This window comes from Pagrus major, chromosome 7 (assembly GCF_040436345.1).
Source record: "Pagrus major chromosome 7, Pma_NU_1.0".
Classification (NCBI taxonomy): Eukaryota; Metazoa; Chordata; class Actinopteri; order Spariformes; family Sparidae; genus Pagrus; species Pagrus major.
This window is the reverse complement of record NC_133221.1, coordinates 26443113-26468181: the sequence shown is the minus strand read 5'-3', so window position 1 is coordinate 26468181 and position 25069 is coordinate 26443113. Positions and strand designations below refer to the sequence as shown.

The following is a 25069-nucleotide window of genomic DNA, read 5'->3' as shown; positions in this document are numbered from 1 at the left end:
ACAGGACCTTTAAGATTATTTTGTCAAACAACTATTTTCATGACAAAGAATGAACTTTCCCGCAACCCTGCAAAGGATAAGTAGTTATAGATAATGGATAGATGGATGGAACAATGAACTTTCACACTCAGACTTAAGTACCTTTCTGTCATTTATAATTACTTTGAACTCAGCGGGTAATTGCTAAGATCTGGGAACACGGCACTATCACTACAACAAAGTCTAATGAGGCAAGAAACAGGCTAGCCATTTTATTTGGAGGTAAAAGTGAAGATGAGTGCCACCAAATTGTCACTTATAATCCATTATTGCACAGGAAAATTGTGTACAGTCATCCTCCTCTAATAATTTTAATATAACTGTAATAATTTTTCATTTTTATTTCTCTCTTCCAGATAAGTTTGACTGACCTGGACATTTGTTCTAAATCTCTCTGATTGTATGACTGCTCCATCAGACTTCTTTTTAGCACTGTCATCACCTTTCCAGATCTCAGCAGTTAAGTAAAAAAGTAAAACTTAATTTATAATAAGCTGGAAGTACCAGTACTATCAAAGCTTGTAAAGCCTGCACCATAGAGTGACCACAATGTGAAGGAAAAGACATAAACACACACCATAATTGGCTAGCATGTACTCCTGGATTAAGAAAACATTACAGAACTACAAGGTATTAAAGTGAACCTTACCATATTGCCCTTATTGTAACCTTCAATCCTGGCGGTAAGTCTTGAGTGAGAAACTCACAGTGGCAGCTTTTGTCATCACCAATCTCCTCTCCTGGGAGGCTCGCCTCTACAGAGCAAACACAATCACACTCTTAAAGAATATTTCATCTGCTTCCACAGTGTCCACAGCAGAAGCAAAGCATGGCTGTTGCTTTTAGCTTTGTAGGTGCAAAAATTCAATTACCAAGTTGGTTTCAAGCCAGTTAGCCAGTTTGTGAGCGTAGTGAGCGGGCTTTGTGGAACAACAGAAAACAAAAAAAGACTTGGTGCAGAATTGAAGGATAGTGCTGATGGGATAAAGCTTTAATAGAACCTTTAATGACAAGTACTCTCTTCCCACCACCAATTACACCCTAGATTAGCATTGTAGCTAGCATTTTTAGTTCAGCCAGAAGGCTAATCTATGGATTTGAAGCATATTGCATACAGGCAAAGGTGTGGCCTAATCACTGTTTATCATAAATCAGAGGAGAATCTGGTAGGGAAAGTGAGGTCTCTTCATGCAACGTAAAGCGGGGCTTTGGGGCAATTCGTCTCTGGGTCAAATTTGGATCATATCGGCACCACTTGACTTGAACCCAATATTAACTTACCTACCACATAAACTTGTCTACCACTACTGTAAAAATATGCTATACTCATTTGTGTGTAGTTGTTAGAATCCTAACAAAAACGTAAATCATTACATGCATGTTCTCAGCTAGTATCATGCCTCTGTGTTTAGTCACTGTTGGAGGGGAAACTCATGTAGAAAAAAATCGAAATAAAAAGGGTTCATGTCAAGTGAACAAATCTCAGCAGGTTTCAGCATGCAGGTTTCTCAGACCGGTGAAGCTGACTTGTCTTTTGATTATTTCCCCCATAGAAGCCAACCAACAACATATCCCAATGTCTTACTTATTAAACCTTCAATTGCTGCAAAAAGAGAGAGAGGAGAGACATGGGAAGAGATTTGTTATGGATTCTAGCAGGATGACTATGGCAGACAAATCAATTCCAAACATGGGAACTTGTGGAGTCCACTGAATGGTTTCTGGTTCATGTTTGAAAGGGCTGCTCTCTCTTCTCTTACATCTACACTTAACATTTATCATAAAGCTTTATTCAACATCGATGGTAAAATATATAGTAAATCTAGACATTACAGATTATACTACAATCTAAATTGAAGACATGTCATGATGACTTGTCTAACCTGGAGAACTCTTCAGTCCAAAGTCTTCCTCCTGCATTTCAATCAGCACTTTAACATGCCATGAAGCGGAAGAAGAAAAACAACTAATGAGAATTGGTTCAAATTGTTCAACAAAAAGGCAAAGAAATGGTGAAGGAGAACAAGAACACTAGCTTGAGAGTGACACAGTGGCCTGGATGATATATGGATGCAGCTGGGCTTTCTAGCAATAAGGACGGCCGGACACAACATCCAAACCAACACACCTCTGTCTCCCCAGCACGATGTTGAAATGTTGGCTTTAGCGTGTCCAGAAAATCTTTGCCTTCTTCACATGTTTCAATGCAAGCAGGAGAAACTATATAGCATTTGCCTGCATGACAGTTATTGTGCATGAATAGTGGAAGCAGGAGGAAACAGTTCGCCTGGCTCTGTCCAAAGGTCGGGTAAAACGTGCAATCACAGCTTCTCTAACTTGTGTTGTGTCTCTAAAGATCACAATGTTGTTGGTTGACACCACACTTGTCAAGAGTGCAAAGAACATTTTGAGCAGATTTAAATGATTGTTTAATGATTTCAAAGTTTGCATGACTTACTTTGGGTTGGGTTAAACAAGAACAGGACTTTCATTTATCAACTTTCATGATCCCTTCACTTTACATTTTCTGGTAGTTAAGTCATTGTTGAATTTTCCAACATTTAGGATTATGACATATGATAAATACCAGTAAAACTAATGATATTACCATGAGCCTCCGCTGTACTATGTGTTTAGTGCTATGTTGGCATGTTAACAGGCTTAAAAAAGATTGTAAAAAAAAAATTGTGAAAATAGTGGACACTACACCGGCCAAAGATCAGGATGTTAGCATTGTCACTGTGAATATGTTAGCATGAGGAAGTGAGCAATTAGCTGAAAGCAACGGTGTGCCTAAGTACAATTCACAGAGCCACTAGCTTAGACTCTTAGTGTTTTTACACTTTGGGTGTTGTACAGATTTAACAAGATGTTACAGGTTAGTTAGTGAACTTAAAAGGTGCTGGTAAGTGTATTTTGTTACCTTTGGACAGAGCCAGGCAAGCTGTTTACCCCTGCTTCCAGTGCTAAGCTCGCTGTCACTTCATATTTACCATACAGACTTGATACTGGTATTGATCTCCTCATGTAACTTTTCACAAGAAAGTGAAAGTGTTTTTTCCAAAATGTTGAGCTATTCCATTAAACAACTGTGAAGCTCCCATAAAAAGTGATTTTCTCTACATAGTTTGGTGTTTTATGATGGTTTAAATGCTGTTTCAGAGACTTTCTATCCTAACATGAATACAATTAATCAAAAGCAGTGGTACTGTCCTTCAGGAGTCCATGTGTGTCCACCCTGGTCTGTACTCTAACACTCATGATTAATCTGGTCAGATGAGTTCCCTCACCCTCTGAGTTTTGGCGCGAGGTGCTGCCTCGGACTCTGAAGGCGTGCTTTGGCCCTCGGTTCTTCTCATTGAAGCTCCAGCTCTTGGTGACCTTGCTGGGACTGGCCTCAGCCCCGTCCTCTGGCCCTGGAGACTGGGTCTTCCCCTTGGCCACCGGAGCCTTGGAAGGACTGGGGAACACCTTGTCCTTCAGACTGGCCTTCCGACTAGAGAGCAGGTAATAAGAAGGGAACTGTAACGGATTTAACACTTTTTTAGAGTAAATAACTATTTGTAAGTAAATGTCTTTGTCCTACTGCTTTGTTGTTTAAAGTGTATTCTTGGTAAATTGGTCGAATTCTGCACTGACATGATAATAAATCTTACCTCAGCAGAAACTCAAAATGGGCAATGTCCTACAGCAGAAGGAGCCATGTCCACATACGAACATAGTGGAGCATTCAGTGGGTCAGGCAAGCAGCACGAAGCTACAAGCAAGCATGCATGGGAAGCAAAGTGACGCTGCACGTCTCAAAAGGAAGAGCTGTGGTCTCACTCTATGCAAAAAAAGTGAACACAAATCATGCAAAATAATTCACCATCATACTATATGCTTCGTCATGGGAATTGGTCAAAGGAAACGAATTGTTAGGTACTCAGCAATATGCACCTTGCCTGCTGAACTGAAGTTTGTAAGGGCTGAATAGGCAAAAAAAAAAAAAGGCAGCAAGCAAATCAATTGCATAACGACATTATTAAACAGAAACCATAAATCAACTGTGACAGGGCGGTAAACACGGATGTATATCTGCAGCTTTTCTTCGAAAAAAGTAAAAGATGTGAGCAGATTAGCTCTTGAGTTTATAATAAGCATAAAGCTTTTCATGAAAACATCATCGACAGCTGCATTACACTGTAAAAAGTAGACTAGACAGAATTTAGTGTTACTCCTCTTGTGCTAAAAGAGGGTGAGGTACAGAGATAGGAGTGTAAGGACAGACACAGACTTGCAGTGCAGTTGTTAGTATCTGTTCAGCAACTATACCTAATAGCTCTCGGACAGCACCCGCAAAGTCTGTCTTTGTGTGCATTTTCATTACTGGAGTGGTGGGCAGTAGAGGAGACACAAAAAAGATAAAATAGCTGTGGGTACAGTCAAAAAACAGCAGTGTGTGCCAAACTGTGATGCCAGTAACACTTTATTGTAACTATAGTTTGTTTCATTTGCAACACCTAAAAAAAACATTTACAACACTTATTAATAGTTCAATGTCTTTGCCTTGAGGGATTTTCCCTTATATGAAAGATAATAAAGGCTGCCAGCATCTTTGTGATGATGTTTTAGGGCTGATTTTTTAAGTCATAGTCCAACAATGTGCAAATGGTCAAAAGTCATGATAAAGTGTTACTACATTGTCAATAATTACACTTGTTTCTATTGTCAAAAACAGTGTGATAGAAGTCAAGCAAGGCTCTTAAAGTGTTCAAAATCACTTTTTCCCGAGGTGATGCTTGAGTATCAAAGAACAGCTTATTGGTGACTATCTAATAAAGCTGCCAGTTGGGAGCGAGGCCAAAGTGAGCTGATCTTTGAGCACCATGTGAGCAAATGCAGCAAGACCATTCTTGAAGGAGCCGCAAAGATGTCTGATATGCACGCACGCACGCACACACATTCAGACATAGTGCACACATACTCCCCCAAGAAGAGTGCCTCAGCAGCAGCTAAGAGCAGTACTGAAGATAAGCCAAAGGGAGGTGAAGAGAGACCAAAAAAAACAATCAGATCAAAGACCTGGGAGACGTTTCTGTTTGAGACTCCTTCCTGTGAGGAGAGAAGACACCAAATGTTACACACTGCGAGTCATCGACATCGCTACATGCTGAATTAGATTAGCTTTGAGAATCACTTGTAAAGCAACAGGGAACGTGTCTGGAGAAAAATTAAGTAAAAGCTGGTTGCTTCAAATCAAAATCGTACGTAAGACAAGACAAAAAAATATAATTCTGCACCGAAATCACTACTATGTAAGAAAATAATCCTCTGTTATTCCGGCTCCGCAATGCAAATGCCTGTTGTTGTCCTATGTATCTTGGGTGGGCGGGTATGATCTCCTGCAGTATGTTGGTGAAAATGTATCATTTTTTATGAAGGAAATGTTCTCTGGGTTTCTCTCTGATGTCCTGCCACTGTTCTGCTCATCTCTCCTTGATTTACGGACTCTACTGATGAACAGATAGCTTTACTTGTTGCTAATTTAACCACCATAGCTGCCGTTAGCTGGTACGGCGTGCAGCTGACTGACTCTGCCAGACAAGATTGGGAACTCAGAGGAGGATTGTTGGGATTTACAGAACTAGCAAAGGAGCTTTGGAACCACCAGAGTGGGCACCGACGCTGAACTCACCAGCCTCTACTGACATCATAATATAGGCAAAAAGACCAATGGGGAAGTTAAAGATAAGCTAGCTAAGAAAGCTAAGAAGGAAGCTTTGTTGTTGTCGACAGCTTTGCTAAATAAAAGGCTGCAAGACACCGAGGTGTCCCTCTTGCTGTTGAATAGTAAGTGATATTAGCTGGCTTGCTATGCGTGTGTTGTTGCACTTGCTTGGTGTTAGCAAAGTTGTTGATTCGTTCGTTTTTACCATAAGTAATGTAATCATAACAACCGCACATGTACTGCTGTCGATATTTACGATAATTACTCTTGCCGATTGGAAAACCCATACAATTAAAGATGCTATAAAGCTCTGTAGAGCTGAGAGGACCTGCAGAGTCAGGTAATTCTCTGTGGGTCTGTCAATATGAGCAACACCTTTCACATTACAGTTATTTCAGCTTTGTTGATATAATCATTTTTATATGTATAGCTTTAATGTGGATGGCTATGTCTTTTTTCCGCTTTCAAATCTGACATCCTCGGCATCATGAGATCATCATAATCATCATCATCGCTCTCACTGTCATGTTCTTACCTGAATGACTTGCCCTTTAGATTCCTCAGCAGGTCCAGCTGATTCAGTGGTGGAATAAGTCTGGGGAAAAGACAAAGAGTATTCTGTCAAGACAGTTTCGCCAACTCTGTGTTGAAAGGCTAAAACAAATCAAAGCTAATTCCATTTAATTTGGCAGTTATCTATTCTGCTGGTCATCACCTTTTCACCTCAAATTACTACTGGGATGAAACCAAACATTTCCAAATCAAACAGACAGGCAGCGCTCTTCTACTTCTTAGATGCATAAAAAGCAAAAATCTGTCAAGTCAAGCGAGGCAGCTTATTTGCTGATTCATACAGCTGGACAGATATATAGGTGGTTAATTTTACAAAGTAGCCACTGGCAGTGTTTGTCTTTTGAACAGCATTTCAAAGAGGCCCAGATGTCACTGCCAACAGCAGCATCATCCACTGTAAAATTACACTGATTAAAGCAGAAAGTGAAACGTCACACCGGTGTGCGACTCTCCACAACAAGACTATAGTATCTGATTCAACAACGGGGGTTTGGAATACAATAAGATGAGGCTCAGTTTCCCTCCTAGCTTCCCAGTTTTAAGAGAGATGGCAGAATGTGATATGGCAAAACAGTTGTATTTCTTGAAAACGCTGAATAATGTACAGCATTAATCAGAAAGTTTTATCACTTACCTGTACATTGGAACAGCTACCGTCTGCTCGTAAAAATCCCAAGTGCACACCAGATCAGTACGGGAGAGGTTGGTCGCATAAAACCTCCAGGCGCCCTAGATAGAGGAATAAAAAAGACTTTTTAGCTTTTTGTCAGGGGCATAAAACAGAGATTATCTCAGTTCGATAAATCTTACATGGTGCAGTTTTTATTAGACGTATACCTGGATGAGGCCTGCTGCAGGGTTGCGTCTCTTCTCGAAGTGCTTCTGCCTGTGCTGCTCTTGAACTTTTAAGGCAAAGCCAGAACCCAGGATGCCCTGAACAGATTGAGAGTGATGCAGAGAACCCATACAGTGATCAGTGACCTTTATTGACCTCTGCAGGCCAGCAGTTGGAATTGCAACAACAGCTGTCTCCTTCAACACCTTGTAGGACCCTTCCATAGCAGAGAGAGAGCAAATCCAACAAAATAAATCTGTAATATGACAGGTTTTCACTTGTCTGCAAAGCCCTGAGGAAATAGAAATGTGACTCAGAAGTCAATATGGCAAAAGCAGGGACTGTTTCCTGTTAACTGAGTGCTGATAAAGCTGCTTACACAAAGCTTACTGCAAAGTCTGACATCTCAGTTGAAATGGCAAACATTTAACAGCAGCCAACAAATACATTAGTGACTGGAATAACAACATTATAAGAGAGCTTTCTGAATGTAAAGGGAGGAAACAGCAGAGTTTTTGTGGTTTCAGAGGAAGTAGTTTGCTACAGATAACAAAGGTAGCACATCGGTGTGCTGTCTCTTCTCAGAGACTACAGGAGAGATACAAGGACTGAATTCTTATGGAGTGACTTAGATACTGTACATAATATCATATTGAGTACTTTTCCAGGATACAGTGTGCCATTTTTTAGAGTAGACATTTTTATAGCATTAAAACTGTAATTAACAATGGCTGCATTCTATTTAGATGTCCAAGGTCCATTAAATGGAACTGAGCCATGATCATTATTGGTTGTACCTGTGCATTTCTTGCTATGAGAACTCAAAATGTCTGCCATTAAAAAGTGTTTTACTGCTGAACTTCTTTAAATAATATTTTTAACAAATAATAGCCTACCTTAAGTCTTAAACTTTAAAGCAACTTCAATTTATATTTTTTTTATGCCACTATGGTTACACAGTAGCTACTAGCCTACCTTACAATGTTGTATTGCGCTAGCTAACTGTTGCCATGTACAGTGTGAGCAACATTAGCATTCTGAGTCATGTTTCTGGTGACCTGATATATGTAAATCCAATATTTACTCTCCATTTAAGTCTGTATATGGTCTCTCCGAACTCCTGAGGAAAATATATAGCTCTTTAGCTGCTAAATGCTAATGTCTCCAGCTAGTTGCTAACTTTATGTGCTAACTGCTGTCTGGTGCTGGGCAAGTAGCGTACAGTCTTTTTTATCTGAGCTTTTTTGTTTAAGACAGCTGCCTGCTCGAAAGGAGGGTGATGAGACTGATGAGACAGAACCACATCGTGGAACCACATTTTGTGTTATGCGTGCCATAACACAAAAAAGATGAGCTGAAAAATGCTAAAAACGCTCCATAGCACTAACCAGAACTCCATACATTTATTACATGTAATAACTTGCTTTAACTTTTATAACTTTTTGCCTGTTGAATGTCCGTCCAACATATTAACTCTTCATTTAGTCTGTATTTGGTTTTGATGAACTCCTGAAGGAAATATCTGATAAATCCTCCCCTACATTCTCCAGCTAGTTGAATTTTCCGTCCGTTGTCTGGTGCTAGACAAGTAGTGTACAGTCTGCTTCTTTCGCCAAAACATCGGTGAAATTGAACCACAACGTAAAGTTCCCTGCCATAAGACCAAAACAATGAGCTCAAAGATGTTAAAATGCTCCATAGAGCTAACCAGAAGTGCCTTTGTTGAAAATTCTCTGTTGGTTCATCACTATATGCAACACATTTCACATTACATACAGCCATCTGACCTGTTGTTAACGTAAGAATATTGATTAGTACAACTTTAAAGAAAGAATTAGCTATTTTTAATATATATTGGCATGTATGTGCTAGCATAGACCCATGTCAAGGATACAGTACAAACAAACTCATCTTTAGTGTTTTTACATCTGCTTGTCCAAATATTCACTTTCTGGTGGGTTTTTAATGCGTTTATAGTTCTGATTGTTTGGGAGTAAACAAAAGGAAAACTAAGAAGTTACCATGAGAGGTGATAAACAGAACAAAGAGTGACATTTGTAGAATTTAAATCTTCATCAAAAGAAAATCGAGGGAAGAACACGTCATAGAACTGGACACACCGTTTCTTAGGCAGGTGCAGAGCAGTAAGACAATGAGCACTTAACACCATGATGGATAGAGACTCAATGAACACAAATGAGCTCTTACGAATCAGCACTTTAAGCTCATACTTTTGCTAATGACACTGGGTTTAAAGTATTCCGGAGAGGCCTCATACTCACAGCAGGAAGTGCAAAGAAGGCCACTCCAATCATGCTGAATGTGGCTGCCAGTAAACGTCCATTCCAGGTCTTGGGAACCTTATCACCATAACCGATGGTGGTGAGAGTGATCTGGTGAAAAGATAAAACAAAGTCACTACATAACGTAAGAGGTGTGGTCGAGGTTGTAGATCTTTTGGGAAATGGATGCAGAACCTTTGTGTTTCCTTTTTTTAAGTCAGTTCTGTCTTACCAGTCCCCACCAAAGAGCATCAGCATAAGTATCAAACTCCTCATTTGTCTCTTTTTCCACAGAGTAGACCAGGAATGAAGCCAGGATCAGGCACAGAAAGCCTATGTACCACGCAGTGATGAGCTCCTACAGAGAAAACCAATACAATAAGCATCAGGGACTCTAAAGTAATAAAGTGTCATCTAGTATGTCTTACAAAGTGCTGATGTAACCCATGTAATTTGGTAAAAATGGCCCCTCTGTAATAATATTGGACAAGATTATGTGAGTTGCTTGCCCTCTGTGGCAAACCAAGTATTTCATAAACATTTTTATTTCCCTCAGCTCCACACATGCCACATACCGCCCTCTCTCCTGCTCACCACATTACACACACAAACACACACACACACAGTTGCACATTTTCAACAGCTTATTAGTGCAAGCAAATAATTCTATTTCAAAGCTCGTTCAGAGAGATATGTTGTCTCACCACGACAGACTTACTTGGATCAGACATGAGTGGGATATAAAAGGGGGAAGCACTTTTAGCTTCAACTCTATAGGTTCAAAACCCAAGATGTTGTCTATGTCTTCATTTTTACTTTAGGGCTCAGATACAAGTAACACTATATCTAGTAGCATAAGGGTGATAGTATGATTCCAATAGCAGTCTGTTATCTTAGCAGTGGTGGTGACATGATGTATTGCCAGTTTAATAAAGAAGTCTTGAAGAAGCCTAAAGGCAGCAGTGAAAAAGCATTATTGATATGATGCCACCCAAAGAAATAATTTCTATTTATGGCCAGCACATGTCCCTGCCACTCTCTCTTCACTTTTCAAAATCCCTTTTAAGGGAAACCCCACAAATTTTACACAACAACCTGTATACACAATATGTATGTTGCCTGAGAGGCAAAACTCAGGGCATAAACAGTAAATGAAGCAATTGTACACATCAATTTGTGTTTACAGGTCTGTGAGAGTACTGCTGCATGAGTGAAAAGGTAGTGTAAAGCCTTTTGTGGCTCCAGAGGAAGCTGCCTGTAATCTGATAAACTGCCTTGAGTAATAACTCACTGGCCAAGTTGCATTGTGGGTAATGTAGGCACCAGGAGGAGTGTAGAATAAAAAGTTGATATTTCTGGTTCTGCTGTATCGATTCGGATCATTTGTTTATTGCAATGCTAAACCATACATTACCCACAATGCAACATAGCCACTGAGTGACATCACTAGAGGCAGTTTATCAGATTACATGCAGCTTCCTCTGGAGCCACAAAAGGCTTTTATACCATTGTTTCAACATATGCAAAGGTACTCCCCAAGACCTGTAAACACACTCAGTTACTCTTTAAGCCCTGGGTTTTGCCTCCCAGGCAACATACATATTATTTATGAAGATTGTTGAACCTGTATTCAAGACTACAGACATTACTCTGGGCTGAAAAAACTACCTTCACCTCCTCTGCATTCTTTCTGGGTAAAACTAATTCATTTTTAAGTTATTTATTCATCAAAAATTGTGCTAGAATTGGAAAATAATTAAAGAAGTAAAGGGCAGTACTTTGTATACGTTTCACGTTAAAAACCCACCACTGCCTGTGAAAGTTTTAGTGTAGTTAATTTCACTGCAGTGCAAATCAGATTTGGTTTTAATCACCATATATGGCTGGCTGATAATATCTACCCTCGAATCCCAAAAATTGAGAGTGGTGTTTGAGTAAAAGTGCTGTCAACTCGAGGTTAAGCTTTGTAGTGAACAAAGTGATCACCTTGCTATGGGCATAAACTACAGATCCGAGCAGCTTCCAGGTGCCTCCACGGCGATCCATACGCAGCATGCGCAGGATCTGCAAGAATCTCAGACTCCTGATGGCCGAGGTGGCAAAAACATTGCCCTGAGATCCAGCTGCCAGTACAGACACTGAGGCAATCAGCACCATGATGTCTGAAAGGAGAGTGAAACACAATCATATGATTCTAGACTGGCTGGAATGAAGTGGAAGCCAGAGATAGTATATAAAATCAGACTGATCACTTTAACGTGTACAACGAGGATCTTTTTTTGACCAGTTGATCCGATTACTTGAGGGCAAATTTTTCCACTGAGGTTGCTGTGGTTACAAATCTAGTTTCACCTTGTCTTGAGCATAACTTCAAGAGAAGGGATATGCTGAAAATCACATGAAAGCAAAGCAAAGATGACCATCATATCCTCGCTCAAACCCTTAGGCACTGGAGAATGGAAGAAATGAAAAACCCTGACCCTTATGTTTTCTCACCTATGACACAGAAAGGCTTTCTGGCAAATTTTAGCCTCCCTCTCCATCCTCTGTATCGACAGCAGCAGCCGGCAGCCCATATCCTCACAATGTACTCCACTCCAAACACCACAATGGTCACAATTTCCTGTGGGAGCAACCAAGATGGTGAAGTTAACCAGGTTACATGGATGTACATGGAGTAAAAGGTTTACAGCAGATAAAATGGGACCTACCAGGATGTACAAGGCACTCTCTGAGCTATTTTTGAACTCTTTGATGGTGGCAAAGACTGAAAGAATGAGACAGGAGAAGACCAAGAGGAAGCTGGAAGACAGAAAAACATACAAAAACTGTTACTGATACTGATTTTTCTTTTTAAAGTATGTCAAATGTGTCAAATCCAGTTTTAGACACAGGTAGGAATTCAATATATTCAGTGGTGAAACAGCTGGCTTGATTTATAATATAATATAATAATATAGAATATAGCAACTATGATGTTAGTAAAAGCTGCCTGGGGGGTTTGGTTTCACAAAAATCCCAACTTTTGTGCATTCAGTGTTAAGTAGGTTTGTTATGGGTCGAGCCACCTGTCAGTCCAGCAAACACAACCAAAGTTATACTCCAGAGGGCTCGCAGACGTCAGTGTGAGTTACATTAGATTAGAAAGACATAGTATGGGGAAGACGTTGCCAGAATGTCAACCAAATGCCAACGTCTCACCAATGTCTTCCTAATTAGCAAACGCTCACGTCTTTCCTACGTAACCTCTATTTGTCGGGCCAACGTCTGCAAGATAGATTTGTCCCCTTAAGAGAACCATTAAAACTAAAAACACAGATTGATACTGTAATATCTATTTAAAAAAGTAACCTTGCAAGGCAGCTGGATTTGCAAGATTGCATGATCGTGTGATTTCGCAAATCCATTCTGCCAGGCTTCAAGCTATGTGCTCGTGGCCCAATACAGGTGTTGAACCAATCAGCGTCCTATGAGGAACCACTGACAGCTACAGCTGTGTAGATGTGATGACCAGCAAGAGAAACAACAATGGCGTCTCCTCAAGAGGTTAGCGCAGAAGCTGCTAAAGCATTAGTTGAATCAGAACTGGAGAGTATATTGCATTGAAAGAAGATTAGATAATGGCGCTAAAGGCTTTTCTTGATGGAAAAGATGTTTTCTTTCTTCTCTCAACTGACTTCAGCAAGTGCATGTCCAGATGGTTCTGTGTAACAAACCATCTGGCGCAATCGGGTAATAGGAAAAGGTTCTGATATATAAAAAACTATAGCCTATCTTAAGAAGAAGAAGAAGGAAGGATGAGACACACTTTATTAATCCCCATGGGGAAATTCAGCGTTTTCACCTGGTTGTTATCTTTTAAACACAGGCCTGTAATACACACGCGCGCGCAAACAGTACCCATACACATGCATTAAAGGAATAGTTTGGGTCTTTTGATGTGGGGCTGTATGAGGTACTTATCTCTAGTCAGTGTATCACCTGCAGTAGATGACCGTCAGCTCACCTCCTGTGTGGAGAAGCAGCATGTAGCAACGACAGGGAAGCAGAGCATTGCACTGCTAAACTGTACCAACAGCATGTATTTTAGCCACCTAAAAGAAGGAACACCTGAAAAATATATATCCCTTTGTGTACACTTTATTTTCTACATTGTTGTTGCGCGTCGACTGCTGTGTAATACAGTGCAGGGCAGGCGCAGCATTGCTTGTGTGTAGAAATACGGACATTGTACGGTTGAGGGAATGTAGTCCCAAAGGAAAAGGCTGTCTGATGGTAATGTAAAGTGCATAAAGTGCATAGTTTAGAGATCCTAATACAATGGCAGAGGAATGGCTAATGAGACTTTGTTGCTAGGCAAAGTACAGAAAAATAACATTGGATAATTTAACAGCAACGTGTCTTTCAGTAACAATGTCCCACTTCATGTGAATAAACCACAAACCTCTGTGTGTTATCACTAAGACAACCGCTTTCACTAAAAAGAAATCCAAATTAAAAGCGTGACTATCTGTATGGCTAGATAATGTTAGGGGTGAACCAACCCTCTCCACATTAGATTTAATGTTCAGCTGTGTGAAAGCTGCGATATTATAATGTACCATCTGCTAATCAATTCCTGAAGCTTAAGTGGGTACAGTTGGGGACTGAATGAATCATTAGAGCTGCAGATCCTGGGTGGCGCCTTTATTAGTGGAAACAAGCCAAACTGCAGCAGCAGTAGCTCAGTTAGAATGAGTAAATAAGTGACTTGGTGAGTATATAAGGAAGAAAGCTTTAAAGAAGAACTGAAGGCAGGGGAGCACATCAAATTAGGTAAAATAAATGATCATCATTCATATAAGAAACCTCAAGAGACCTGATGCAAACATGTTTGCACACCAGTGTACCGAAGATCCAATAACGTGCAAGTGTAGAACATGGAGTCACATCAGCTGTCACCAACCTGCCTCTGTGTGCCAGGTCTCATCAGACAGTGAGTGTACTTACAGGCTGTGCCAATCAGTGGCTCCTCATTGGAAAGACAGAAATGTATAAACTTCCTCCTGACAGTCTCCCTTGAACTGCCTAGAGGTGATTTAACTAGTCTTTGTTAAGACTGGGGCAATACCATTGACCAAACATATGCACAGACAGGTAAAAACCACTTCAACGTTCAATAAAACCAATAATTCTTCTAGAGAAAGTAGATATTAGAGGGTTTTAAGTAGACTAATGTGATCTGAAGACATTAAAGAGGTTTGGAAGAGAATCAATTCTACAGCCACACCTCCAGAAGTCTGACTGAGACCATCAGGCGAGCGGATGGAAGATAACATGTGATATGAAGAGGAAGAGGCACGGCAGGGCCAGACCTCAGGGACTTTCTTTAGAAAAGATCTTCTGGAGGGAATCCAAAGCAGGGCTAATGGAAAGTGCCTGGTGAAACCCAATACTGGGACAATGCAGGGTTTTCAAAGACGCAGCTGACATTAATCATAGTACAGATGCAGTGGAGTATCTGCTCTGCGCAAGATCAGGTGTTTCGATTTAAAGATCACACTACATGAAAGTGATGTCATTTACTAATATACAATATGAGATACAATTATAATTTCTGGCAATGAAACAAGTTTATGCATATGTAGAACTAGGTTACAGGTCCTAGGGTGATATCAGGTGATTATATGTTTACTATTCTATAACATCAGGTGGTTTAAAAAGATGCAGAAATTATAGGATGTTTGTTATAGCTAATATGTTAGTAATATATATTTACAACTCCAGCAGACACAGAGCAACTTGAGCATTTATCTGGTGAATGATAAAAGTAATGAAAGTCCAATCTGCCCTCTCCTTTTTGCTCTCTTTTGAGCTAGTTGCTAACTTTGTCTGTTTGTGTTTGATGCTGGACAGATAGCATAAAGCTGCCCGCTATGGCTCAAAACACGATGCAACATCATTGTTCTGGTGGCCCATTATTCCAAAACCCCAATAGTCTGGAAAATGGCCCATTGGACCAAGTGCCCAAGTGAGTTTGTTGTCCTGAAAAAGAAAAAAAGCCCATTTCTCTAAAAATCAGCAAGGATTTTGCCCTTACTAGGCCTTTTTCTAGCCTTTCACCAAACAACATACCCTAAACCTTACCCTAACCCCACTTTAATGCCATTTTTACATCAAAATTAGCATGTACTGTATATGCAGGTTTTTTAAATGTGAGTAAACACGCTAAAAATAGCCGACTGACTTCTTTCCCCTCAAGTCTGTTTTTCTTTTTTTTACTTGTGTTCCACATTCGTCATCGTGAACACACCAGAAAAACAGCGAACAATAGAAAGCACTACAGCTACAAGACACACTTGATTTAAATCGTCTTAATCAATAACAGTCTGAATTCAACACATTGTTCTTTACAGCGCTGATAACGGAAGCTGCTAAGAAGTGAGACATCTCTCTTCTTTGTCATCTCTGTTGTGAGTTGCACAGGTGCAGTACTGCTCAGCTGACAAGGAAGCTACTGACAATGTAATGGTAGTTAGTTTTTTAATATCTGAAAAGGGGCGAAAAGGGGGTGTCCACCCGGGTGTTGTGTTTTCATAACAGCCGATCGGAGCTGGATCCGATAAACAACCGAGACTACTACAGAGTCATTTGACGGTCGAGTGAATGACAATTGTGCCCTTTCTCAGTAAAGACAGAAGCCAGATGTTGCTGGGTGTTAGTGGGTTTTTCGTCCAGTGTAAAAGGGGTATAAGAAAACTCAAGGAAGAGTGTGTATTCTTGTAACAACGAGCCTTCAGAGGGGTTGATTTCGTTTTGGGGACAACAGGCTTTTGGAAAAATTGTATTTTGGTCCAATGGGATATTTTCGGACTATTGGGGTTTTGAATTAATGGGCCACCGGAACAAACACAGCGGATGAGAGCAGAGTCTGCAGGCCAGCAAACCGGAACAGTGAGCTAAAATAGGTGAACACTCAGTAGAGCTGATGGGAACTGCAGAGTTTGGTGATAACTCTGCTTTAAAAAAAATCACTTATTGCTCAGAAAAACTTTGTGTACACAACTGCAGGTAAGTAGAATAGGCAAAAGTTGAAACAGGAAGCAAATATGGCTTGGTGCAGCTTTAAAAAATGTAGAGGGGGCAGTCATGGCAAAATTTCACCTAGGCCTTGAAGGCACTGACAGCAGTTCTGACACTCAGACTGAAATTCATCAACATTAATTCTCCGCACCATCTTTCAGCATTGATAACAATCTACCCTGGAGTGAGTCGTGTACACTGTCAGTATATTCAGACTATGGAGCCCACGATGTTTTCATCAAATCATTACCAATCTAAACATCAATTTTAGCAAAGGCCTAAAGGTAAGGCTGGCACTTAACTTAAAACAACCTTTTCAGTAGATGAAAATCTATATTGATTTAGTCATAGCTTAGATTAAGTGGCCTTGATGAGTCTGGCTGATTTTCTTCGCTCTGAAAGTGATCTGCTCTGCAGTTCAGAAGCAAAAGCTAAACAGTGAAGGTACAAACTCAACATGATGAATGTCTTTCCTGTCTTATTCCTGATATAGTTTGTCTCAGTCATTGTCTGCCTCTGAATCTTCCCTTTGAGGAGGCTTTTACCACAATTTCCTCTCTCTTTAGGGTGAAACATATATTGTATCTTATCATGACATGCAAGCTAAACAAAGCTTTTACTTCTATTATGCTTCATCTAGCCCTCGTTAATCCTCCCGGATCACCTCGCTGTTCTTAAAATAAGAATAACAATACTTTGGGGGATTTATGAGGATTTATTTGACCTCTCAACTGCACCTCTCAACCTGATTTCCCTTTTTCTGCTGCGCCAGTTTCTGTTTGGTCACATCAAACTCTTGGCAGCGGCCTCTGGCTGTCAGCCAATCAGAATGAAGCGGCAGAGAGATCAGTGGTATGAAGCAGTGGTAAAGTCCATAAGCTGATTCTTTATGATATTCTTATTATTTTTCATTAGTGGTAGAAAGACATGCCAACATAAAGCAACATGAACATCATTTTCTGTCCATTTTCTTTTGTTAGGTTAGATTGAGGTCATTCTTACATTTACAGTATATGTGTGTGTGTTTCTGGCATCTCATACATCATTGATGGCTCCAGCATTCAAAGCATGTGTGATGGTCTCTCCCTCCTGGAGCCTGGTGGGCCGAGTGGGGTCATCAGATCACCTGTTCTGACTGCCAGAGTATATAAGCTGGTGGCCGAAAGCCCTTCGCTCTCTCCTTTCCTTACAGCTGGCATCCTCCCGTTTGTCTTTTGGTTGTCTCATTATTTGTTTTAATCTTTGTTTAATAAATCACTTGTTTTACGTAAAAGGTCTTGCGTGTGCTCCCTCCTTGTCACAATCCTGGGCCAGGTTGCAGCTTGTCAGTATAGTTCAGCTTATTGAATTTTAAAACTTAAATTTATGTTGAAAGGTGTCTCCGGTGTGTTTGAATTACAGTCGGTATGGATTCTGTTGGTTTAAATCAACAAAGCTGCATCAGATGGTTTAGTTCTCTTCTATTATAGGTCACTCAATTTTCTGTCTTTTTCGACAGGTTGCTATTGTAGCAGTGGTTTTCATACATTGCCTATATGTGCAAGGATTGACAAAAATACCCTTCTTACTCTTTTCAGCACCCATTTGATGCCTTCATCACCTCCTCCTGCAAGAGTGAAGCTGCAAATGACTTGCATACACTTTGTCACTGTGTTAAATTTAATTTATATATGCGCTGAAATTGGTTTTGAACTGATTTGGAGCTCTGAGAGGATCAAAAGTTTCCCATTTAGGCATCTACTTTACACAAATCCAGAACAACATTGTGTGTTGAAGATACCTGGTGTTCCTGTCTTTTCAGCTGTAGCCACAAGGCATCTGTATGTGGGTCAGTCAGTCAAGGACTCACCTCACATCTTGTCATTCACGGTCTTCTGACTTGCCACATTGACTTGGCATTTCGCCATCTGAAGACCGACATTACATAAAAGCATGAAAATTGGTACAGTAGTGCAGTACAGAACATTTTTAGAAATGGAGCCCTGGTGGCCATTTTAATTTCCGCCATAACCAAATTATGCATCACATCTCCTGAACTTATCAGAGCCAGTGATGGAGTGAAACTAAGTACATTTATTTAGGTACTGTACTAAAGTACAATTTTGAGGTACTTGTACTTCACTTGAGTATTTCCATTTTCTGCTACTTCATAATGTCACTCCACCACATTTTGGAGGCAAATATTGCACTTTTCATGCCACTACATTTATTTAATAACTTAAGTTACAAGTTACTTACCAGTAATTTTATCTACAATCATATAAAACAACCCCACTAATTATGATAAGAAGAATAATGCTGAATATCAGATCCAACAATCAGTCGACCCATAGTATACAGTATATACATACATACATGTAAATACATGTGTAATTTACCTTATTTTGAGTTTAAGTTCCCTTGTTGCCAGAAAATTACCTTTGATACTTAAGTACATGTAATATCAGATACTTTCAGACTTTTACTCAAGGACTATTCATATGGGTGACTTTTAAATGTTTTGATATTTTAACACATCGTCTTTACTTTTACTCAAGTATGACTTGGGTCCTTTTTTACAACACTGATCATAACACATGAAAAATATGTGTACCCCTATGTTTTAATGGTAAAAGATTACAACGAGATATTCTGGACAGCATTATAAACTGTTCAGGTGAATAGTTAATGGTGAACCCAAACTGTACAACTGTACCAAGCCTAAATTAATCATGCTGATACCTTGATTGATATCACTTGTTTGCTGTAGCTTGCAGGTCCAAAAGATGCACTATGAGACAAACAAAATGAGTTCTGTAAATGTTTTCACTGATGTGGGAGTTGGATTTTTCTTCCAGTAATTAGCACTGTGTCGTACCAAAATAAAGAGCTCCTACTTGTTCTAAAATTACAGTAAACGGGTCTATTTTATTCCTTAAATAAAAAAGCTATAACCACAGAAATGAAATGTTGCAGGAAGAGAAGCCTGCTGGCTTCGACACTAATTGGACATCAGTTTATGCAAGTTTCCTGACTCGACCTTGCCAAGCTCATCAGTACCTACTAATGAGGACACTTGCTGATGAAGGAGAGGGACAGAACCTGCCTCCTGAAGCAGTCAGACAATTAGCTTCTGCAGCTACTCGCCTATCATTCCCTGTACCATCAGCAGAGGGAAGCTTCCTTTATACTTCATCTTACTGTCTGTGGATACACAGCAGCTCATGGTTGTGAGACAGTCTAGCAGGAATACATGGTCAAATATACATGAGGTCTTGTCAGGACAGTGGGCTAACAAGAAGGTAATTTACAGTATCTGACTGCAGTGTTGCTGAGGCCTGTGTGTGATAGGCTTTAAACTGGGAAAATGTGCTAAGGTGTCAATTTTATATTAAACCAACGTCATTTTTCATGTTCACGTTTTCTTGCATGAAGTTAGATGAGAAGATTTCTGTCACTCTCTATAAGAGGTAACAATCTTTGGTTTTGATGTCATTACTTTTAAACCCATTTTTGGATTCAACATTTTTATGTAGGTAACTTCTATTTGTGTTCTATTTGTTTATACTCATCAAATGTTTTTTTTATAGGCAATGGTTTGAGTCACAATGTTCTTTGACACACAAGAAGTCAAATGTTACATCTGCAGGGGCAATTGTATCACATGCCTACCTTCATACTGTATAAGTATCAAGGACCTCAATAAACTCCCAAGAATATATATACAGAAGTAGAAACAGTTTAATATCCATTAAGCAAATTATTAAAGCCAAAGTCTAAAGTTTAAATTCTTGGCAGAAAGCTTTGACAACTATGAGACATCAGTCTGTCCGTTGGCAGGCAGAGAGGTTTCAGCATAGCCCGTTTGCATAATGAACTTTTTTTTGTCTCATTTCTGATACAATATGAGACGTTACGAATGCCCAATGTTTAAAATGTCTAAAATTGCTCCAACCTGATTTTGAATCCGAGTTTCAATACTTGGCAACTATAAAAAAAAAAAAAAAAAAAAAAAGGCTCTTGGCAGGAAATTAACCAGTTTCCCAGATTGAGAGTCAAAAAAACTTATGACACAAAATACATCATTAACAGAGTGTATTAATTTAAACTGAACACAAAACACTTTTCTTAAATTATTAGAAAAAAATAAATATAATAATCTGCTTTGATGCTTTTACTAAGCTGGACACTGTCAGGAGCAATTGTAAAACAATTGTAGAAACAAGCTAACAAGAAGCTAACATTGAAGCTAAAAGTTGACAGATTTAAGAGTAGACAGATTTAAATTCATACCTAAAAAGTGAGCTTTGTCACGTCTCTTGCTGCTAGTTAAGCTACATTTTTTGCTCTCCTCGTGTTTCGTCGTCTTGTACTTGACACTCGCATCTCGTCTCACTTCAGCTCCAGCACTTCCTGCTTCCCTCCTGAGTGATTACCTGCCCTGCCCTAATGTGTTGCACCTGTGCCTCGTTGTCTCACCTCCCCCAGAGTATTTAGTCTCAGTGTTCCCTCCCTTCCTGGCCAGTTCGTCTTGTTCCTCTGTGACAATGTCCTAGTATTCCCTTTGTGGGAGTTTCTTGTGAGCCTTCGTGATTTGACCAGTCTTATGCCTTTTGTACATTAGCTCTGCCTTGCTGATTGATCACCTGTGTACCCACCTGGTTTGTCATTAAAGGACTGATTGTAAACTTGTCTGAGTCTGCATTTGGGTCCAAGTCTGTGGTTCAGTCTTGCGATATTGGCAGAAAAACTTTAACAAATATGAGACATCAACGATTTGTGAAGTTACAACTGCTCCCCGCAGCACTAGCATCTGGCTAGCTAAGTGTAGCATAAAGACTGGAAGCAGGGGGAGACAGTTAGCCTGGCTCACAGTGAAACAGCCCTGCACATTACCCCTATTAAATCCATAAACACAAACAATACATAGCCTTATGTGGTCAGTGAACGTTAAAGGTGTTGGTAAGTTGGTGTTCTACCTGTGAACAGAGCCAGGTTAGCGTTTTCCCTGTGTTTCCAGTATCAGTGCTAATAAGCTAACATCTCCTGGCTGTAGCTTCATACAGACACAACAATGGTATCCATCTTCTTGCTGACTTCCTGCAAAAAAATGTTTAACATTTAATATCCATTCATATCTTAAATTGATGCTGTTCAATATCCAGTAGGTTAGGTCCAGATTTATTATCAGCCTATATTACTATTTCTAAATTGTTTTCATTCTAGTGATCCAGTAATGGATCAATTGTACGTAACAGTCTGATTACACATACACCACCAACTTAAGAGCTCCATGGTCAAACACACGATATAGTTCTGTTTACAGTTTATGTCATCTCACCTGGACTGCCACCTCTGTCCCCAATAAAAACCCACTCAAAGTGAAAATCACATTCACTCTTGCAGTCGACAAACAGCCACAGGCAGCAACACACACACATCCACTTGTTGCCACAGAGGTCCAGACGACATCAGTGGAAAACGTGACTATTGATCAATCAAGCTGAGGGGACTGTTGTTGGAAGCAGAAAAGCCTGCATTTCCTCCTGAGCTGCAGATAAAGAAACATTGATTTGCCCAGCTCAGCACAACATTGCCTACCCAGACATACTCATCACGCTAAATTTAGACTGCGACGAACTGGAGGAGAGCGAAAAAGAAAGAAGGGGATTTTTCACTGAGCAAATAGTGCCTGTGAGGACCATGTGCCGGCACTGCGGTGTCCACTCTGTGGGCTCCTCAGGGGGATGACTGAGGGTGATGATGAGTTTCTGGGGCACTCATCCTGTGTAAATAAAGACGACTACTAGTGTTACTACCTGCTGTCATCGTGTTCCTTTTGAGCCGTGGGTCATTCACAGCAGCCATTACTGGGAAAATACCAAAAGAGGTTTTCCAGTTTCAGAGAAAGAATAAATCTTCACATCGTGTATATTTCTCGTGCAAAATATAAAAGAATTCTGCAAATTAATAAGTGAACCAAGAAAGAGAGCAATAAAACCTACTAAACCTGCACCCTGAAATATTGTTCCTTCTAGCGGAAGAGCCAAGTGAAAACTGTATCAGCAAATAATGTTATATGCAATAGATTTGGATGCAGTTAAAGTCATTCTATTAAAAAGATATTCAAGTGAGTTTTTATGGAGATAAGATGTAAAATGTGCAGGTTTGAATTGGGACAAAAACAAGAAGCCTGGAGGAGCAGCAGATACTGTTCTGTATCAGACTAATACTGAAAGACTTCCTATCTATCTGCAAAATCAATGTAAGTAAATTACATTTTTATTTGGTGTGATATTGAATGTGACCCCCAAGATATGATATGAGTCCCTTAATGGAAGAAAGGGGAGGGGAGAAAGCAGCAGATGGATCCTTCTTCCAGGACATAACCCAAGAGATTTAGAATATAAAGAGTAGAGAGATGTAGCAGGAGTAAAATGAAAGAAGTACAATATAATTGAGAACACAAAAGCCAAATTCAAATAATTTTTTAAAAAAGCACAATTTTATGTCCCTAATGCTTTGCAAAGACAAAATTGTGTTTAACCCAACTATATGCAAAACAACACTTTACAGCTGAGAGGTAAATTTGCAGTAACTGAGGCCATTCGGGGCTTTTTCTTTACAAGTAAAAGTCCTGCATAAAGAAATCCTACTTAAGTGAAAGAAAAGAAGTATTAGTACCAAAAATGTAAATAAAGTATATCTGAACATCAGAAGCAAAGAAAGTTGGAGAGCATTTAAAGCTGCATTAAGTGCAGTTAAAATAAGAGTTAAATAGATCTATATTCTCACAGTAATCACTGTTATAAAGTGTTTGGTCAGTATCACATGTCTCTCCTCCTCCCGCTCATGCAGTAAAACAGTAAAGAGGTTTTCTGGTGTCTCTGCCCACTTTATCCAATCAGGGCAGAGAGCTCCACAAAGAGGCAGAGAGCAGGATCCTCCTGTTTGCTGCTATGTGTGGTGATTACCGCTGCACGTTCATGTGACGACGCAGAGAGGAGGGAGGGGATTGCCAACTGCAACATGGACAGCAAGTTAGCTAAAACGACAACAACGCTTACAGCAGCTTTAACCTTAATTTTTATTTTAATAATGTGTTGTATTTTAAGAGCTTGTTATTTTAAGGATGCTTAAAAGTAACTAGTAATTAGATATGGTACAGTATTTGAGTAAATATAAATAGTCACTTTTAAACCACTGGGAGCAGTGCATTGTTTCCATCTGGTGAATGTATGTCCAAGTCTTTGTCCTTTGAGCTGTGGTTTGGTCTCTACCAACCTCTTTGGGACATTTTTTCCCCTATTTCATTCTAACTCCAGGTTAAATTATCATCCAAACTCCAATCTAGAATAACTGAAACCCTGCAGCACACCTTCCCTCCATCCATCTTTTTACTTCAGTCACTCTTCCAAACTCAGCGCAGACTGAACGATGTTCAAGCTGCTTCAACAGAGAGAGTTTTAAAAGTATTAACAAGCCAACAGCGTCAACTTCAGCACACATGAAGAGTATCATGTGTTTTATTGAGAATGTCAGGTTGTCATCAGAGGATGAAAACTCAAGAAAAATGCGAAATCCAGTAGTATTATGGGTCAGGTTAGGTAGGTGAACCGTTCAAAGACATCAGTAGAACTCCTGAGAACATTTTTACTTTATATATGACTTTATATAACAAATACAAAGGACTGAAAGTGATGTAGAATAAACACTTTTTTAAAATTTTGAAGTTGAGTAACGAAACAATAATGCTTTAAAGTTTTGTATTACAGTATAGGTTTCATTAGTGCGAAACATATAGCTGCCACACAAGAAAAAAAAACACTATCACGTTATACAGTAATGTTTTATTGTACAAACTTAATAAGTTTCACATTATAATGCGATAATTCATATTGTAAGAACATGATAAGTTTCAGTAGCTATGCTGGGGTTGCTTGTATCCATGGTGCCTCCAGCTGATCAATGAGAAATGAGGGAGGAGGACTGATTACTTCCTCTGGACAGGAACCCTATCATGTTATAGCGTAAAACATATCATGTTCATACAATAACGTTTTCACATTATAACGTGATAGTGTTGTTCTGTTTTTTCTTGTGTTGCAGCAATACGCTTCCGTACATTAGAACAAGTCATGCCGCCGTTGCTGAAATGTCTAATTGTGGAGAGGCTGTGGTTTGTGCTTTGCATCATTTTGTAGGCCTTGGTTCTTGATGGGAACTTTCACACTACACTGAATAACATGATAGCACGTTGTGGGCATAATTTGAGGACCCTCTTTGACACCACTTTATCTGGGAAAATGTTTCATGTGACAGCAGGACCCTCTACAGGAGAGGGTCGGATAATAAACTGTTACTGCAGGGTTTGTCTGCAGTTGACATCACTATGATCTAGGGTTATTGGGGCCCTCATGGATTTGGGGCCTGGTTGGCTGTAGTCTTTATCTTAGAAAAAAATACATTGTTTTTGGAACATGTAAATCTATTCTAGTAGGGCTATAGTAGCAGTAGCTGTGCTGGGTTGCTTGTATCCATGGTGCCTCCAGCTGATCAATGAGAAATGCTACCTCCAGAGCGAGGAGC

The 25069-nt window shown here is 39.7% G+C and overlaps 1 protein-coding gene across 3 annotated transcripts in view; it reads right to left on the bottom strand.

Annotated features, from left to right (window-relative positions):
• The window catches only part of LOC140999947 (potassium voltage-gated channel subfamily KQT member 2-like), a 36610-nt gene that overhangs the window by 5200 nt on the left and 6341 nt on the right, over window positions 1–25069 (bottom strand). The window contains exons 2-15 of one of the 3 annotated variants that reach the window (XM_073470541.1): window positions 12151–12241; window positions 11936–12062; window positions 11426–11601; window positions 9672–9797; window positions 9440–9550; window positions 7160–7255; window positions 6957–7051; window positions 6285–6344; window positions 5104–5133; window positions 4354–4407; window positions 3330–3535; window positions 1923–1970; window positions 1625–1642; window positions 689–794 (exon numbers count right to left, since the gene is read on the bottom strand). In XM_073470541.1, the coding sequence (XP_073326642.1) occupies window positions 689–794; window positions 1625–1642; window positions 1923–1970; window positions 3330–3535; window positions 4354–4407; window positions 5104–5133; window positions 6285–6344; window positions 6957–7051; window positions 7160–7255; window positions 9440–9550; window positions 9672–9797; window positions 11426–11601; window positions 11936–12062; window positions 12151–12241 (1344 nt within the window). The remainder of the gene's footprint in view (window positions 1–688; window positions 795–1624; window positions 1643–1922; window positions 1971–3329; window positions 3536–4353; window positions 4408–5103; window positions 5134–6284; window positions 6345–6956; window positions 7052–7159; window positions 7256–9439; window positions 9551–9671; window positions 9798–11425; window positions 11602–11935; window positions 12063–12150; window positions 12242–25069) is intronic. The other 2 variants (XM_073470542.1, XM_073470540.1) reach the window with 2 other exon arrangements.